The sequence below is a fragment of the Panthera leo genome, chromosome D1, assembly GCF_018350215.1.
Source record: "Panthera leo isolate Ple1 chromosome D1, P.leo_Ple1_pat1.1, whole genome shotgun sequence".
In the NCBI taxonomy this organism is placed as follows: Eukaryota; Metazoa; Chordata; class Mammalia; order Carnivora; family Felidae; genus Panthera; species Panthera leo.
This window is the reverse complement of record NC_056688.1, coordinates 110,262,762-110,281,173: the sequence shown is the minus strand read 5'-3', so window position 1 is coordinate 110,281,173 and position 18,412 is coordinate 110,262,762. Positions and strand designations below refer to the sequence as shown.

The 18,412-nt window shown below is 62.9% G+C and overlaps 1 protein-coding gene across 11 annotated transcripts; it reads right to left on the bottom strand.

Moving 5' to 3' along the window:
- Window positions 1-204: 204 nt before the first annotated feature.
- Window positions 205-17,446, bottom strand: ALDH3B1 (aldehyde dehydrogenase 3 family member B1). 11 transcript variants are annotated; one of them, XM_042904814.1, is made up of 11 exons: window positions 16,251-16,322; window positions 13,513-13,565; window positions 11,446-11,608; window positions 8,754-8,864; window positions 8,523-8,643; window positions 8,177-8,262; window positions 7,600-7,681; window positions 5,496-5,882; window positions 4,987-5,153; window positions 2,399-2,498; window positions 205-906 (listed from the first exon to the last, which is right to left on the bottom strand). In XM_042904814.1, the coding sequence occupies exons 3-11, from the start codon at window positions 11,605-11,607 to the stop codon at window positions 716-718; spliced, it is 1,407 nt and encodes a 468-aa protein (XP_042760748.1). In that variant the 5' UTR covers window position 11,608; window positions 13,513-13,565; window positions 16,251-16,322; the 3' UTR covers window positions 205-715. The 11 variants fall into 11 exon arrangements, with proteins under 11 accessions (XP_042760748.1, XP_042760758.1, XP_042760749.1 ...); XM_042904824.1 differs by lacking the exon at window positions 16,251-16,322 and adding an exon at window positions 9,344-9,421 and having other exon boundaries at window positions 13,513-14,000; XM_042904815.1 differs by lacking the exon at window positions 16,251-16,322 and adding an exon at window positions 13,873-14,000.
- Between the last annotated feature and the right edge of the window lie 966 nt (window positions 17,447-18,412).

The following is an 18,412-nucleotide window of genomic DNA, read 5'->3' as shown; positions in this document are numbered from 1 at the left end:
AGCGGATGAGGGACCCGTTTCATGGCGTCAGGGCCCCGGAGGGTGAGCAGGACAGGGAAGAGGGTGAGTCCGATGTGGGATGTGGCGAGGGGAAGACACCCAGTCCCGGGGGATGAGACTGCTCAGAACTCCCAAGGGGCCTGAGGGGAGACAGACTGACCCCACGCAAAGGAGGAGACAGGATGCCGGGAGCTTGGGGTCAACAATTCATTTATTAAACTGCAAAATCGAATCCTCGTGACGATCTCCAAAGGTGCCAAGACATCACCTCCACTGTGTAGAGATAGAAAAACAAAGGGAGGGAGGGCAAAGATTTTTTGCCCAGGGCCTGGGCCACTGCAGGTTTGCGGTGTGGCCTGGACCAGACTCCAGGGCCCCTTCTGCACCCTTCACAGGAAGGGGGGTGACTCAGAGGCATCCCTGTCTGCCGGCCTCTCCCAGGACACAGGTGGCTACATCGGAGGTGGGAGAGGGCAGGTTACTGCCTTGTTTCCCATGCTCTCTCACCGTGGCCCGTCCTAGCTGGGGGGCGGCCAAGGGAGGAGGCTGAGGGCTGGAGGAGAAGGCCCCGGGAGGGAGGAGGGCAAGGCCGGTCCGGGCTGTGGTCTTTTCCTCCTTGTGTGTGGAGCCCAGGCCACATCTCCAGGAGCTGCAGGTGGCAGGGGCAGCGGACTCAGATGAGAGTTGGAGGGACACCCCAGTGCCCGAGGCGGGCTCAGAGCAAGGTGCAGCTGCAGCCACGGGCCTCCATGGCCATCAGCAGCACCCTCAGCTTGCGAGGTGAGTAGGGCGGGTAGCGGATGGAGTAGATCTTCTCCATCCCGGGGCAGCGCAGCAGGCAGGCGCGGTGGTGGGAGAAGGTGTCAAAGGAGAACTTGCCGTGGTAGCTGCCCATCCCGCTGGCACCTGTACAGGGGCATGGGAGACAGCAGTCAGCCCCTCCCTGGCCAGCCGAGGGGTGTCAGACAGACCTGGGTTCTGCCAGTCACGCACAGTATGACCTCACCTCCGAGCCTCAGTTTCCCCATGTGTAAAATGGGCCTAGCCCCGAGCCTGCAGCAGCTCACCAGAGGCTGTGGCAAGATAGGTAGACAGTGGTCAAAGGTGTGGATTCTGGAATGACTGCCCAGAGTCGATCCCTGCTCTGAATCAGTTCTGTCACCTTGGACTTTGCCTCGGTCTCCTTGCATGTGACATCGGGTGACCGGGGCACCCACCTCCTAGAGCTGTGGGGGTCGGGCGGGTGTTCAGGCCCGTGGACGAAGTAAGTCCTGGGGTGTGTTAGGAGTCTGAAGTATCCAGGTGGGGAGGCAGTCAAGGACCAGGCTTCGGCACCGCAAGTCCGGGAGACCCAGGATGGGTGGGGTGGGGGCAGTGAGGGAGGGCTTCCTGGCGGGAGTGAGGTCTGAGGGACGTACAGTTGACCAGATGAAGAGGCAGGGCCCAGGCTTGGGGACAACCCAGCCTTGGAGGTGGGTGGCCTGGGCAGGGCTCAGTGTGGCTGGGGCAGCAGGGAGAGGAGGTGGGAGCAGGACCCCGTTGCCAAGCCGGGAAGAGCTGGGCCTCCGGAAGCTGTGAGTCAGGGCCTTGCTCAATCCTGGGGGGAGTAGCAGGATCAGATTCGCCCCCAGACAGACCGCCCCACTTCCCTGGGGAGGAGGGGCTGGGACTGGAGACGGGCGGCCTAGGTCGGGGCTCCAGGACGGGGTGGCGGGGGGAGGCCACGCAGCCACGGTGTCGGCCCTCGGCCCGCTGTGTGCTCCTGTGGCACCGGCCGCTCCCAGGGAGTTTCCACACCCGCCCGGACAGCTTGCCAGGCCCTGGGTCATTTGCCCAGGTGCCTAGTGTAGACAGGTGCCGGGGTCAGTGTCTGGCCCTCCCAGTCCACTGAGGAGGAGGTGGGCTCAGAGAGGGGACGTGGTTGCCCCAGGTCACGTGGCCAGTGGGCTCGCTGGGACCGGCCCTAAGGTTTCCTGCCTCGGAGGCCAGAACTTTGCAGTGGGAATGGGGGCTGCCGGGGCCGGGGATCCCCGCTCACCCGGCTTCCCTCGGGCAGGGAACAGCCCCTGTCTCCTGGGGGAGGCGGTGACATACCGAGTGCTGGACTGAGGGGACACAGGAAGGGTTAAAGGGGCAGTTGATAGCCTCACCGTGGCATGAAGGGGACACACGAGGTTGCCCCGCGTGAGCTGGTAGGCAGATTCAGAGCCGTGCTGTTGGTGAGAAGGGCAGGGCCAGCCACCACAGTGGGGCCGAGAACCCTGGATTGTGTCTCCGTGGGCCCACCCACACGTGTACATGCAGGGACAAGTCTGGAAGGTTTCTTCAGGATGGAGATGTCGGGATGCCCCTCGGTCCGGCAACAGCTAGGGAAGGCGGGGCTGTGCCGGCTACCTACCCACTCCTCCAAAAGGCAGGCTGGCGAGGGTCAAGTGCATGAAGCCGTCGTTCCCGCAGAAGCTCCCACTGCTGGTCTGGGCCAGCACTCGCTTGACCACCTGCAAGGGAAGCAGCGATGAGGCCCCGTGGCTGGGCAGCAAGAGGCCACCAGGAAGAGTCTGGCCACCGTGTGAGCTGCAGGGGGGGTGTGGTCGCGTGGCAGCCGACACTGAGCCCCCAACTCGGGACGTGTTTCCTGAGCATCTGCTCCGTGTGGCCCCTGCTGGGGATCCAGGCTTAGAGCCGAGAGGGAGGCGGGAAGCCCAGCGGTCGTCTGGGGACACGGAGAGTTCAGGGTGAAACGCCAGGTCGTCAGGGAGGCGTCCCAGAGGAGGGATGAGCTGCACCTGCGGCATCTCAGGGGGAAAGGGGGCCCCCCAGGCAGAGGGAGGGACAGGTGCAGAGACCCAGGGACTGGCCCACGCGGTGTGCAGCACAGGGAGGACATTGACCCAGGGCGACACAGCCAGATTGGTATTTTAAAAACATTAACTTGGCCCTTGCGTGACTTCAGGAAGATCTTTTCTCTTTAACCTATAGGTGTATTTGAAGAACGAGAGGGAAAGAAGATCAGTAAACGCTAAATAGTCGTTGCCGAAAACTTGGCTGTATTTAGCTTCAACACGTGATCCTGAGCTAATGGCTTGTCTGGACGGTGGGTAGAGTGAACCCCCCCCCCCCCCATCAGGGGCTCAGGAATCACGTGGAGGCCAGCAGCAATCGCGACAGAAGATGGGACAGGAGTGTCATGGTGCTTCTCGGGGAGTAGGGGCAAGTCACGGGGGCAGCCAAGCCTCATAGGTGTGATTCTCTGTCTCCCAGGCAGTGCCGGGCCTTCAGAAAAGCTTGAAAGTCACTCTGCCAGACAACCCCCTTCCGGAAAACCCGGATTGCATTTTCTAAAGTTCAGTCTTTTAATTTTATGTTTTACGTTATTTTATTTCTTGAGAGTGAGCACGTGCGAGTGAGCCAGGGGCAGAGACAGAGAATCCCACGAGGTGCAGAGAGAGTTTGGAGCCCAGAGCGGGGCTTGAGCTCACCCGATGCGGGGCTCGAACTCACGAACCGTGAGATTATGACCTGAGCCGAAGTCGGATGCTTAACTGACTGAGCCACCCAGGCGCCCCACTAAAGTTAATCCCATCCAGGTAAAGCAAGGCTCCTTCGAGGAATGGCTGATTCTAGGGCTGGGCGAGGGAAATACAGGATGAGCCAAAGCACCTTGTAGACCCTGAAAGGAAGGAAATGGTCCGAAGACAGAAGGGTGACTCGATGAATGGAGGGCTGGATGTCTGAGGGACATAGCAGCTCCCACTGCCCAGGGCAGGACAGCTTGAGCAAGGAAACAAGCCAGGTGTTGCCTTGTAACCCAGAGGATAAAGCAGATACGAGCAAGTCCACGCTGGTACAAAGAAGTGATTCCAGAGCGAAACCTTTCTGACAGATTCCGGGTGATCTGTGCACAGATTCCCCTCCAGCAGGTGGAGCTGAACCACCCCCCTCCCGTGGAAGGGGGGGCTAGTGACCGTTCCCAAGGAGGAAGTTCTCTTGGTGGAGACCCCTGGCGGACGAGACCTCGGCCAAGTGGTGAAGGTTAACCTCACCCGCGACGTGTGGATCCTGCGGATCCCTGATAGGACGTCAGAGGCCAGCCCTTGCTTCCGGGGTAATTCTCTCATGGGCAATACCACAGACCGCTGAAAGTGGGGACGGTGTGCCGGAGACCTTGCCAGTAGCTCTCAAGCTGAGAGATGGTCACGGGCCAGAGGAGCCATGACAGCTGAATGCAACGTGGGACCCTAGCTTGGCTCTTGAGGCTGGAAAGAAAGCTGGCAAAATCCGTATCAAATATGAAGTAGAGTTAACGGTAACTGACCAGCCTGAGCTACTTAGTTTGGACCAACACACGGGCCCTTAAGTAAGGACGACTGGTTGTGGGATATAGTGGGACTCCCGGGACTGGCTTTTATCTTCTGTAGATCTAAAATGACTCCAAAGTAAAAAGTTTACTGAAAAAAAATCCTGTCCAACCTACGAGGGATCTCGTGGGAGCTGGGCGAGAGGGGAAGGTGGGCCTCGAACTGAGGACGCCCACCCAGTGCCCTGGAGGCTCCCAGGCTGCCCACAGCGGGTGAGCCGGTCGGGGGGCGGGGGCTCATTGTCCTGCCTGCGTCGTCTGGTCCGTCACCCTCCACTGTCATTCCACCCCATGCCACGTGTGCCTTCGATGAGCCAGGTGCTGGAAGGGGACCCTTGTCCACCAGCCCAGATAATGAGGAAGACCGAGGTGGGGACTGATAGAGCAGGGACACAACCCCGGGGGGAGGTTCTGGGGGCTGCTCTCTAAAGGCCCAGGAGACGGTGGCTTAGATGGGAGGGAGAGGAGGTCTGACTGTCCCAGAGAAACAGGACCCCTCACCCTGCAGTCCCTTCGGTCCACTCCTGTCCTAGAGCCACCTCCCCTCTGCTGCAACCACCCCACCATCCGCTCCTGGCCTCTGTCTCTATCTCTGTCCGACCCCTACCCAGCCCCACCCGAGCCCCCACCTGTTTGCTGTTGGAGAAGGCGTACAGGGCCAGGGGCTTCTCCCGACGGTTGATGAAGTCGATGGCCTCGTCCAGGCTCCTCACGTTCACGATGGGCAGGATGGGTCCGAAGATCTCCTCCTGCATCACGGGTTCCGTCTCCTCCACGTCCACCAGCACCGTGGGGGCTGCGGGCACAGGGGGCGGCTCAGCCCTGGGGAGGGGGGCCTCGGGCAGGGCTCAGGGACCTTGTGGGGAAGACAGTGTCCCCACGGCCCCCAGGAAGGACCGTGAGGGGTTCTCCAGCCTGGCCGGGGCTGAGGCGGAGCGCCCGCGTCTCCCAGCGGTCTTCCCAGAGCCGGGGTCCAGGCTGGGCGCGGCCAGTGCAGCCGTGGGAGCCTCAGGGCCCAGGTGGGAGCCTCGCGGCCCAGACTCACGGCCCAGACTCGCGGCCCAGACTCGGGGCCCAGGCAGGACCCGCATCATGGACGGGCCTTCCCACGGGGGTCGTGGCAGGACGGCAGGCTCACCGATGTAGCGCTCGCTCTCGTCGCTCTGGCCGCCAATGGCCACGCGGCCACAGCCCAGCAGGCCTCGGAGCCGCTGGAAGTGCTTGTCGCTGACGATGCGGCCCAGGTTCGGGGAGCTCCGGGGGTCCTCGCCGTAGAAGCGGGTGATGGCGCTCTGCAGGGCGGGCAGCAGCCGCTCCTGCGTGGCAGGGCTGCACAGGACGTAGTCGGGGGCCACGCAGGTCTGGCCGGTGTTGAAGTAGCGGAACCAGGCCAGGCGGTTGGCCACGGTCTGGGGGTCACAGTCGTCGTCCACGTAGCAGGGGTTCTTGCCCCCCAGCTCCAGCGTGACGGGCGTCAGGTGCTTGGCGGCGGCAGACATGACGATCCTGCCCACCCGAGGGCTCCCTGGTGGTGGAAAGAAACCAGAGTGGCCCTCAGTCACCTCGGCCAGGCGGGACGGCCTCAGCCTGGGGATCGGGACCCCTCGAGGAGGGCCCACTCCCCGGAGAGCTGCACCAGGACCCTGCTCACGTCCTCCGCCAGACCAGCCCGAACAACGCAGGGTCTCCGTGGAGTCTGTGCAGGGCTCTGCATGGGGCAGCCAGCCAGGCCCCTGCTCCCTCTCCCGAGCTGCCCGGTCAGCAATCCAGGCGCCCCTTGCCCTGCTTCTGGTCCCAGGCTCACCCTGCCAGTGCCTCTTGCTTCCACGCCGCCCTGCACCCCTCCCCACCTCCCCAGGCTCCTCCAGCACTGACTCTGACTGCTCTGGCCCGAGACCAGACTCCAGCTCCAGGGGCCGGCGCCCGGGTCTCCCTCTCTGACCAACATGGCCGTCCTGCCCCCCTCACCACCCACCCTTCCCTCCGCTCCTGACTCTCGGCCGAAGTGGCCACCTGCTTGTCCCCTCCTCTCTCCTCTGGCTTGATCTGCAGGGCCTCACAGTCCCCTCCACCCACCTCCCCCCCCCCCCCCATTCCTCCTTCAGGTCCTCCTGTCTTTCAAAACCATCTCCTTGTCTGGGAGGCCTTCCTGTGAGGTCCTCCCTGTCTGTTGAACCCCGACGAGCTTCCTGTCACGGGCCCTTCCAAGAGATGCTGTTCCTCTCTCTGTCCCCTGTGCCCTCGGTATGACGTGACAGAGTCTGGACAGGGCACGCTCTCTCAGAATGCAGTGAGCAAGTGAACAACACATTCCCCAGGCCATGTGCCGTGACAAAGGCTCCCATGAGTTCATGTGTCCTGGAGACAGACCTGTGACCATCGTCAGATAAGGAAAGGCCCGGAGAAGCCGGGAGGTTGTGGCAGAGTATGTCCGGGTCAGTCTGCCGGCCCCTGCACAAGCTGCCCAGGTTCCTGGCCGCAGTCACGGGGGCCCAAGGCCCAAAACCCGCCGAGCCGCGGCTGGGATGCTAGAAGGTGGACCGCCTCCTCCCGGCTGTCTTCTCCCCCTCACTAGGAATCTGTAGGACCAGCTGAGGACCCTGCCCCCTGCTTCTATAGTCACCCTCCCTGACCGCCAAGGCAGGGGGCCTCTGGGCCCTGTCCTGGGCTTGTGGCAGGGTCTGGGGGCGGGGGGAGGGCAAAAAGGCAGAGACAGCGCTCTCCCTGCTCTGATGTGGACAAAGGGTGCAAGGCAGGAGGCCAGTGAGCAAGATTCCCTCTCTTCCAGAACCTTGGCCAGGTGAGACTGCCACCTACCTGCCTCCTCGGCTCTTTCACTCAGAGAAACTCCCTCCTGGCCGCTTGAAGCCAGGTGGTGCCTGGGCCTCGTGGACACATGCCAGGGAGATGACAAGTGACCTCTGAGAACAATTCAGAGGGCCTGGAAGGAAAATCCAAGCCTTCCCCGATCCTGGCCCCTGGGGGTGACCCAGGCTGGGGGCCTCATTTCTTTGTCACCTTGGCCTCCAATCCCTCACCTGTCCGGCCCTCCACAAGGCCTCTGGGTTGGTGGGGTCACACGTACAAGGTCCTGAGGCCAGTGGGTGGTACAGAAGGTCGTGGGGGCACAATGAGAGCTCAGCAGGGACAGATGCTGTCCTCTGTGACATTGTGACCAGTGAAGGGGCCTGCGCCAGGGGATAGGACCCAGCCCTCCGACGGTCCCGGGGGGTCAGCCTCACCCGTGAAGAAGATGTAGTCGAACTTGTGCTCCAGCAACTGCCCCATCTCCTGGGGCCCGCCCAGCACCACGGCAAAGCAGCTCTGTAGGACGGGATGGCAGAGGGATCCCTCTGGGACCCCAGCCCGGAGAACCCAGAGGCTGGCCTGCCTGCGTGGGGCCGCCCCCCTTTGCCTGGCCTGACCCCCCAGTTGCCAGGGCTCTAGGTGGACCTGGTGGGACCAAGGTGGGAGCAGGGAGCTGCCCGGGGACACTGGGCACCTGCCAGTCGCAGCCCCACAGGCGCGTGGTTAAGAGCCTGGCTGGGGTTTGGGGGAGCGGAGGCCGGGGCGTGGCAAGCAGGGGTGACCAGATGACAGATGGGAGTCCCCAGGGGACAGGCCCCTCAGAGCACAGCTGTGATCCCCACCCCTCTGCTTCACCCAGAGGGAAAGAGGCTGAGGGGTGGTGACCCGGCCATGGCCACACAACCCAGGGGAGGCAGGATTGAGGGTGGAACTCGGGTCCTGCCCGAGGGGGCCTGCCTGGCCCTGCTCAGCCCAAGGGTAGCTGCTCGGTCCCCTCCCTGCCCGGCTCACCTGGTCCAGGTATCGGGGCAGCACCTCAGCCAGGACCTTCTCGGTGCTCCTGCTGAACTCCGATGGCTTCAGCACCACGCAGTTCCCTGCAGGCCAGGGCAGGGCAGGGGGAGCGCTGGGAGAGGGGTGGCCCCTCCCGTCCCGCCTCACTCTCCTTTCAGTTGAAGAACCTGGCTCAGAGAGGTGACCGACGGGCCCAAGGCCCCACAGCCCGGGCATGGTGGGCCAGGTGGGAAGCAGGTTTTCTTAGCCAATTATTGCCGGCTCCCTGCTCACTGGCTCTGTGGGCCACCGTGAGGCCCGAGGGCGGGGACGGCGGCAGCGGGAAGGTGGAAACTGCTCTCACCTGCGGCAAGGGCGCCCACCAGGGGCACGAGGGTCAGGTTCACAGGGTAGTTCCAGGGGGCGATGACAAGCACCAGGCCGAAGGGCTCCTTCCGGATGAAGGCCGAGTCCAGCTGCGTGGCCTGGGCCCCCGCCAGCATGGTGGTGAGTGACAAGGCGTAGAGACCCCCCAGCCGCTCTGTGCCGCCCTCCACCTGGCTGCCTGCCCGCCCTGACCCCCAGGCTGGCTCACCAGATTCTTGGGCACTTTCTCATCCTTCATCCAGGCCCTCAGATTCCTGAGGGCCAAGTTGATCTCACTCTGGGTGATGCTGATCTCAGACACTTCCGACTCGAAGGCTGACTGCGGGGGAGAGGCCAGGCGACCAGCGTTGGCAGGTGGCCAGAGCCCTGTGGCGAGCACAGCCTCCTCCAAGCAAGCCCTCCTATTTGCTCGTTCATTCATCCACTCAGTGGGTGGTGAATGCTTACAGTGCTCAGGGGCCCCTCCTGTGCCAGGAGCGCAGCCGTGACCGAATGCACGGACAGCCTGATGACTCGGACAGAGCCGATGTTGTAGAGGAACAGCCAACATGTTAGGGAGAACACTGATGTGACAAGAGCAAGGGAAGGTGAAACACGGTAAGAGGGAGAGACTGCTGGAGCATAGGTGTGGGGGGGGGGCGCTGTGCACGAGCGTGCGTGTGCGAGTGCATAAGTGTGTGTGCTTGTGTGTGCGTGTATGTGTGTTTGCTTTGCTTTATACCAGATAGTCAGCGCTGGCCTCGGAGATGCGGGGACATTTGAGCAGCAAAGATAGGGAGGAAGGGAGCCCAAGGATACCTGGAGGCAGAATCTTCCAGGCAAAGGGCACAGCATGTGCAAAGGCCCTGAGGCGGGTGTAGGCTGGCTATGTTCCTGCTAAACAAAGAGCAGAGTGGGTGAGGTGATGGGCCCAGGCAACGGGGGCGAGGACTGTCGAGCAGAGCAGGGACAAGATCTAATTCAACTGTCGGTGTGGTTGTGCTGTGGCCTGCCGTGTGGCTATCAGTCTGCAGGGGAACACCGGGGACAGATGTCCCTGGGTAATTGTGGATAGTTCCCACAGCCCAGGGGACAGGGCAGGAGTGAGAGAGAGGCAAAAATCAATAGGGGGATTGTTATCCTGATTTCTGCCTGTGGGCATGTCTGTTCCACTCCTGCCGCGGAGAAGAGACCCAGCCGAGGGCTACAGGAGCTGGAGGCCCAGGCCTGGGATACAGAGTCAGGCTGTCCTGATGCCCGAGACTCGGCTGTTACAGTGCAAGCTCTCCCCCGCTAGAATCGAGAGGGGCGAGCCTGAGGTGTGCCAGGACAGTCCAGAGAGTGAACTGAAGCCTGTCCAGGGTCACTCAACGAGCCAGGGGCAAGGCCAGGGCCAGAGCTGAGCCTTGAGGAAGAGGGAGCCAGGACCTTGGGGAAAAGAACCACATACACCAGCACTTCTAGGAGCTGAGCCTGGTTCAGGCATGCCTTCCGCTAAGCCTGTGTCCAAAGCTCACGTTCCTGCCCAGCAAGGTTGCCCTTGACCTGAGTGAGGTTTGGACCAGTTTATGAGCAGTCTGGACCCAGCTGAACTTTGGAAGAGGAGGCTGTTTTCATCCAGGGCTGTGTGCCCTGAGGCAAGACCGTGCCCTCTCTGAGGCTCCTGTGGGGATGACTGGGGGTGACTGTCCCTACCTGGAAGGACTGTTGGGGGTGAAATGAGAGAATTGGTTCAGGGAAGGCAGGGCAGATGCTGTCTGCCAGAAGGGTCAGGGACAGGATTGATTTTCTGTGCTCCTGGACCCTTGAGGAGTTGGAATGAGAGGCAGTAGGTAAAATCTGAGCCCAAGGGAGAAAAGGGACCAGATAGACAGGTCAGGTCTCACAGAGGCGGCCAGGCCAGGCCAGGCCAGGCCAGCAGGTGGGCGGTGGCTGAGGCTCACTGGGGATGGGAGATGTGAGCCCCTCCATCCTGGACCAGGCCCAGGGAGTGGGACACTTCCCACAGAAGGCAAAGCTGGGCCCCTCAGGCAAGGGCACACCAGGAGGGGTGTGGTCTGGCACGCTGGTTTCACTGAGAGACGGATGATTCCAGAAATGGCCGACAAGGAAGCCTGGGCCTCACCTGGCTACAGTCACAGAGCATCCTGGTTAATGGCAGGTTGGGGACACTGAGAAACGGAACAGGCATCGCCAGGCCACACCCTCAACATGAGTCCTTGTGGCCACACTTTGCTGTCCCCAAAGGACGGGGGTGCCCTGGTCCATGACCCCGGGTGCCGTGAGGCACTATTCTCCATGTCTCTGCTCAAATGCCATCGTCTTGGGGGAACTGTCCCTGACCTCCTGACCTCCACATATAAGACAGCACCCTGATCCTGGTCCTCTCCCGCCCCCTTCGCCCCGGGAGGGTCTCTCCATCCAACAGGCTATACAATTATCTATTTATTGTTCTGTGCCTCCCTCTAGCAGGCCAGCTCCCTGGGCACAGGGACTTTGTTTTTTACCCTGTTGTACCCCCAGAGCCTAGAACGGTGTACCTGGCACGTAGTAGGTCCTCAGTAAATAGTTGTGGAGTGGGTGAAGAAATGAGCGGATGGCCCTGCAGAAGAGGCCCTCCAGGCACAGGGAAGGGGGTGGGGCTTGATGGGCTTTTAGTTTCCCTTCCTGGGGGCCTAGAGGATGCCACTGTCCCCTCCCATTTATCCTGGCCTCCCCAGCCCTGCCCCCCCAGCCCCGCCCCCCTTCCCATCCTTGCCCCCCAGCCCCGCCCCCCTTCCCATCCTTGCCCCCCGTCCCTGCTCCCCCGGCCCTGCCCCCCCTTCCCATCCTTGCCCCCCCGTCCCTGCTCCCCCGGCCCTGCCCCCCCTTCCCATCCTTGCCCCCCACATCCCTGCTCCCCCGGCCCCGCCCCCCCTCACCTTGTGCAGGTCCTGTGCCAGCGCCTCCTGCAGAAGCTGCTTGTGTTCCTGCAGGAAGCGGCCCAGGCCCCTGAGCTGCGCCGCCCGGAACTCGGCCGGCCGCGTCCGCCCTGCGCTGAAGGCCTCCCGCAGCCGCCTCAGCGTGTCCGCGAAGGGGTCCATCCTGCAGGGAGGGGGCGGCGTGGGCCGGGGCTCCCCCACCCTCACGGCCAGTCCCCCCGCCCCCGGCCCTGGCCGCAGCCACCAGGGCTCAGGACACTCCCGCAGGGACACACGTGTAGCCCCAGAGGGCCCGGGCTGCCCCCGCGCGCACACGCACACCACGCGGGGCACACTCACACGTACACGCGTACAGTCACGCACCCCAACAGGCTCACAGTCCCCTCCCTTTGGCCAGGGGGCAGGAGAGCCCCGGACCTTGAGGTGCAGGACGGGGCGTGGGCTCGGGAACAGCCACCCCACTGCCGCTAAGGGTAGGCAGGCAGCCAGGGGACCCCGCTTTCTCCTGCCCCCAGGCCACGCCCCCATCCCACCCTGGTGCCCCTCGGGGAGATGGGGCAGCCCTCGTCCCTGCCAGGCCTGCTCGGAGTAACCAGGAGGAGTTTGGTAAGTAGAGGGACGGTCCACCAACAGCCACCGTGGCCATCCCTGTGGGACGGTCCAGACACAGAATACACTGTCCCCTCCGGCTCCTAGCCTGGGGAGGCCAGGCTGGCTGGTGGTGGCTCAGGGGGCTGAGTGACCTGGGCAGTGGCCACTTCTGTGCCCCGTCCCCGGTGCCAGGGATGGAAGAGCAGAGAACAGGGGGGCGCAAGGGCTGAGGGGCAGTGACGTTGCCCTGAGTGACAGCCACAGTCCCCCGGGCCCCCGCCTGTTTACTCGGAGCTCATCGGAGGAACACGGTGACTCACTCACTTCTTGCCCTGGTGCCAAGGACCCGTGGGGACCCTTTCCGCCTGCCCGCTCTGACTCGCTTCCCTTCAGGTCTCAGCTTGGCTAATGCCTCCTCTAGGCAGCCTGCCCTGATTATTCCTTCACACAAGGAGTGGGTTTCACCCTCTCTGCCCCCCCGCCCCTCTCTGCCTGCCTCCCTGAGTTCGGTCCCAGTGCCCCAATCTCCTCATCTGTTAGGGGGTCACGGGAGCGCCTGCCAGCTGACACGGTGCTTCTCAAGGATGAGACCATGCTGTCCAGTTCTGAGCCCAGGGCTGGACATCCATGCACCCAAGGCTGCCAGCTACGGTTAAGGGGCTACCCCACGGCCCTCGGTTTTCTGGAATGCTCCATAGTCCTGAGAGCCGAGCCTGCTCCAGCCAATTGGATGGCCCAGCCCATAGGGTGTTCTGTGCTGAGAGCCTGGCTGGAGCCCTAGGCATGATGGGGGCCAGACTGACCCCACAGGCCTCCTGCTCTGATTGAGATCAACTGAGCAGTTGCCTGGGGCACAAGGCAGGCCCCATGGCCCCCAGAGAGGGTGACAGTGTAGCAGAAAGGGGACATTCTCAGAGCCCCTCTCGGTCTCGGCCTTGCCCCCCAGACCCCGCCCTCCATCTTGGCCTGTGCCAAGACCCAGGAGCCTAGAGCCCTGCCTGCCATCCGGGCTTGTCCCCTGGCCGAGACTCATACTGGCCTTGTGACCCCGGGCAGCTAACTCATCTCTCTGCCTCAATTTCCTTGTCTGTAAAGTGGGGACGATAATGGCACTTGCCACCGTCCTGATGGCTAAATGGCATAAAGCCATGTAGACGCTCAAGAAAGGCCAGCAGTGGTTATGGTTACCACGTACCTATCAAACATTTCTTTCTCTCCACCCTCCGCCACTCCCTTCTCTGTCTCGCTCACACCTTCGGACCCCCGCTGACGGATGTCGAGGGCAAAGCACAGCACCCCCCCCCCCCCGCCCTGCCGTGCCTTTTCATAACAGCGTGTGAAGAACCCACAAAAATGTAAGGCAAGTAACTAGAATGGCACAGGTCTGGGCAAGTGAGGGGCAGGGAGCTCCGTGGGGGTGCAGCTCTGGATGGAATATTCCAGCAGCCTCTCTTGGCAACACTGAGGTCAACTCACCTGATAGTGTCCCCGGCAGGTTGGTCACTCTGGACTGAGGGACCGAGGGGTGCCTGTTGGGGGATGGGAAGCTGGGCACAACCCAGGCGTGCAAAGGAGCCCAGGCCACCTTCTGCCTGGGATCTGCGGGACCCTGGGCCTGTGAGCTCACAAAGGACACCCAGATGAGGGGGTTCGTGTATCGGGCTGGGCTGGAGTCCTTGAGCCCACCCCCGTGCCCCGCCCCTCACCCCCGGGGTACATCTGACGCTGTGGAGGCTCGTAAGGACGCTGAATCACATTTCCTGTGCCTGTGTGACTCATCTGACCACCATGACAGCCTGCTGAGGGCAATGTCCTCTCCCACAATGAGAGGGATACCTGGGCCCAGAGACCGCAAGGAGGTGGCCGAGACCGCTCAGCTTCTTTACATTGAAAACTGGAATCCAGGGGCGCCTGGGTGGCTCAGTCGGTTAAGCGGCCAACTTCGGCTCAGGTCATGATCTCACGGTCCGTGAGTTCGAGCCCCGTGTCGGGCTCTGTGCTGACCGCTCAGAGCCTGGATCCTGTTTCGGATTCTGTGTCTCCCTCTCTCTGCCCCTCCCCTGTTCATGCTCTGTCTCTCTCTGTCTCAAAAATAAATAAACGTTAAAAAAAAAAAAAAAAGAAAACTGGAATCCAGAGGAATCCAGAGGAATCCAGAGGAACACAGGGCTGCCACCATCCACCCTTCATCCCCTGCGTGGCCGGGTGGGGAGCGGGGTAGCCCGACCCCTGGGGAGAGGGGACACCTCGGGGGCTGGCCTGAACTCCAGATGCAGGGCCCGGCAGGCGGGCTGTGTGGCTGGGCTCGGGAGGGGCCTTCGAGGGGGAGCAGGCGTGCCGTTTGCTCCCGTTCCCTGCCTCCTTGCTGTTCCTGCCGGCCCCCACCCTGCTTCCCCCTCTGGTCCCCTCGGGCTCGGTGCTGAGGGCCCCACTTTCAACTACCCACTTGGCCGCATCTGTTCCTGACCTGATGCTTCTGGGTGAGGGTGGCAGGGGGTGGGGTGGTGGGAGTTGCTACATCAGTTGATGATGGCACCAATAAGTGGATGGCCTGGAGGCCGGGGGAGGACACGCCGCGACCCCTCAAGGCCGTGGGCCCGGGGCTCCCCTAACCATCATGATAAGCAGGCCCTGACTGCAGCGTGCCAGCCTGGGTGCCCGGGGTGGTGCAGTGTGGCTGTTAGCATGGTGACCCTGAAGGCAGCTGAGGCCCAGAGAGGTCGCGTGGGGTCAAGGAGGGGTGAATAAGGTGGGCACTCGGGTCTGCTGGCTCCAGAGCATCACTGGGACTCTACTGCCCTGCCCCCACCCGCTGCATTGTGGCCAGTCCTGCTGACGAACAATCCTCGGTGCAGACCCTACTCTCCTCCCACCCCAGCCTCTGCCCGCTCTGTCAATCTTTCTGCCTCAGTTTCCTCGGCGCTCCCAGAGGCCTCCTAAGGGCATCCTTTTGGTATAACGTGTCAGGGCCCGATGACCCGGGGTCGGGATCCTGGCAGTCCTGTTTGTTGGCTAGGAGTCCTCGGGCGGGTGGCTCGGCTTTTCTGTGGCTCACCTTCCCCATCTGTGAAATGGGGATGGTTCCTGTAGCTGCCCCATGGTTGGGAGAGTTCGGGGGTGCAGTGTTCCGTGCAGGGCCGAGCCCTGTGAGTGCTCGGTGACTATGGCCCTGCAGGATCGTTATTCAGATAGACTGTGAAGGACACCTGTGCCAGCTTCAGGGAGGAGACCCCGGGGGAGGAGCCCGAGGAGACCGCGGCCCAGTGTGGGCACCAGGGAGGCAAGAGCCACATAGGGGCAGGGATATGGAACTGGCCACGGTGACAGAGATAAAAATGGTGGTCTGAGGGCCTGGGGGACCCCGATCAGGCTGCCGGAGTCAGACGTCACAGGGCCGGCCTTGGTGACCCCATAGGTCCTAACAGCCCAGATCTCCCCTTGTAGCCTGAGCTGGATTTTCATAGGCTCTCCAGAAGCTCTGGCAGAGTCCCCTCCCTATAGTGGGGACCAAAGGAACTGGGGACCAACCCTTGGCCTGTGGGCTGAGCCAACCCCAGCCCCACCCTACAGAGAGGTCGGGCTACCCGTTCCCCAGCAATGTCCCTCTGAGAATCAGTCCCTCCTCGAGGCCGGGTGGGTCTGGCTGGTCCCACCTTCCTGGACTCTGGCAGAGCCCGTTCCCAAGGATGAGACGTCCCAGAACCACTGGGTACCCCTGCCCCAGCACCGGGCACGCACAGCAGTGCCCAGGAAATACGTGTTGCCAGGTGGATGCTTGACGCCCCCACCCCTTCCCCAATTCACCCCCCCCCCACCCCATCCAAGGATGGGATTCCCTCCTGGGGCAGCCAGGACCGGAGCTGGGGCCCTCGGACCCATAAAAGATGCACAGTAACACCAGCAAGAGGAAGACGGTGGTCCAGCTCCCACAAAATGAGGGTGCCTGCTGACCACCAGCCTCAGGAACCCCAGAGCCTCTCCTCGGCCCCTCCCTTTCCCGCTCTCATTCTTAGATCGGGACAGAGGGAAGTTCCTCCCTCCTTCCCCTTTCTCCCCAGGCAGGCAGGAAGACAAAGCCAGCCTGTGACATGTGGCCGTGAGTGGCCAGGCCTGCCCAGGCAGCCAGCAACCTGGAGTCCCCGAGCAAGCCCACGAGCCGGGGCCCTGGCCCCGACTGCCGGCTGCTCCAACCCCACCTCCCTGGGACATCGTACCTGAGGCCCTGCCAAGCTGCCCTTCCTCCTGGCCGTCCCTGCTCTGCCTTGCTGCCCTGTCGTTTATGAGTCACGAGCCCTTATGAAATGTCCGAGGCTGGGCCAGCCCCTGGGGCGGGGCCGCCCTGGCCTCCTGCCTGACTTTGGCTCTGGGCCAGCTGGAAGCTGCAGCCTGAGATTTCACCACCTCCTCTCTCAGGGGCCTCTGGATCCTCTCCTGGACCACAGAGAAGGGCCCAAAGTCAGGCAGGGCCCAAAGACGGCCAGCATGAGGCCAGGGCCACACCGCAATTCTTTAGGGAGCTCTGATCGGAGGGGTCCAGCCCCAGGTCTGGTGAGCAGGGACCCAGGCCCAGGAGGAGGAGGAGGAGGAGAGCCCAGGGCAGTGACCCTGGGACTTATGGTGTGGGGTGGGGGTCCAGTGGTCCGGAATCTCAGGGAAAGCCCTGCCCCCACACCACCCCCCAGCCCCTGCGAGCATCAGTTTTTCCATATGCAAAACGAAGACATCAGCGTCAAAGATGGCTGGAGTCCAGAAAGACGATCGCAGGGCTCACGCCCGCCGACCCCTCCATTCCCTAGCTCTCCCCATCTTGTCGTGTCTGTCAACACCACCTCGTCCAGCACCGCCTCACGGAATATGTCACCCTGCAACCTGACATTTTACGGCGAGAAAACACGGCCCTCGAGAGGGGACAGGACTTGACCACCCAGGGCAAGAATGTCAGGGCCGGGACCCACACTGGAAGCTTGTCGCTCTGGAGCAGAGGGGCCGTGTCGTCTCCAGATGTCCCCTGTCGCCTCCTTAGGGAAGAGCGCCACCCTCTGCCCTCGAGGACAGCTGTCATGATGTGTCCCCATGGTGGTTCCTGTGAGCTTGCTCCTCTGGCGCCTGAGCTGTGCCGAGGGGGATGGTTCCCGAGGAGCTCCTGGTGTCAGACAGCCAGGCGATTAGGTTACAGGTGCGGGGACAGGAGCATCCTTTGTGCCACCGCCCCGGCCCGGGCGCTGGGCCCACCGCTGCCTCTCTGCCTCGGTGCCTTGGGTCTGCCCGGGATCCTGGCCTGGGGCCCCTGGGCCGACCCGGCACCTGGGAGTCTCCTCACCTCCCTGCCCTCCCCGCTGCCCCTGCCTACCTGGGGGGCAGGAGAGGTCTCCTGGCCCACACCTGCTCTGGTCCCTGGAGGCTTCAGCCAGCTGGGACGGGGGTGACGGGCCGCGGGGCCCCCGTCCTCTGCGTGGGATGGAGCCCCCAGCCGCTGCCTGTCACGTGGCTCAGCATGTGACAGCCCTGCCCTGCTGTCTGGAGCGGAGCCAGGCAAAGGCAGAGGCAGAGCCGGCACCAGGCGGGGCTGGGCTGGGGCTGAGCCTCACAGCCCTGAGTCAGGAACCGGGCCCAGAGAGGGGCAGCTGTTGGCCTAAGGCTACACAGCAAATCAGGGACCCGCCTGGGGAAGTACTGGTGGGTGAGATGGGTGTTGCAGGATCCTGAAGGGACCCTTCCTGGCCAGGGATCGCTTTGCAGGGGCTACCTGTGGACTTGTCATGAATTCAGGAACAGCGTGGGACATCTCCAAAGAGGCCTGACCCCCTGGCACAGGCGTCCCAACCTGGCCTGGGAGCCTGAGTGGGCACTGACTGTCGGGGAGGAACAGGTACCAGCCCTCTCCCCTCTCTGGGTTGGATGCCTCTACTGGTCCTCGAGGTTCCAGGTCCTCAGGGGTCTGGAGGTCATGTCTCTGTTGTGGAAACCTCGAGATAAATGGGGAGAGGTCTGCGTGGGGTACCACCGAGAGGCGTGCCAAGGGCCAGCTCTGGTGCGTGACAGACTCTGCCAAGGACCCGGGTGGGGTGGACGTTGGGGGAGCACAGAGGTTGGAAGAGGGGACACAGAGGCCCTCGCTCGCCCTGCCCTTTGACAGCTCCTCTGGGTTTTAGTTTGGAGGCTTGGATGAAATGACCTTCATCATCGTCACCTTTGGCCCCCTTCTCCAGGGTAGAGGTGGGGGAGGGTGGGCTGGCCACCGGGGGGTGATGGCATCGGGCAGACTCATTAATTCACTCATTCATTCCCCTCCTCCCTCCCTCAGACACCCGGTGAGCCTGGTGCACGGGGCCTCAGGCCTGCTCAAGAGCACAGCCCTGCCTGGCCTGCTGACAGA

Bases quoted from the DNA above. Each gene is read 5' to 3' on its own strand.
- ALDH3B1 (XM_042904824.1), bottom strand. From the start codon at position 11,607: ATGGACCCCTTCGCGGACACGCTGAGGCGGCTGCGGGAGGCCTTCAGC. The intron at 8,263-8,522 runs GTGAGAGCAGTT...CCTGGCCTGCAG, and splicing joins GGTGGGCGCCCTTGCCGCAG to GGAACTGCGTGGTGCTGAAG. The intron at 7,682-8,176 runs GTGAGCCGGGCA...CCCGTCCTACAG, and splicing joins TGCCCCGATACCTGGACCAG to AGCTGCTTTGCCGTGGTGCT.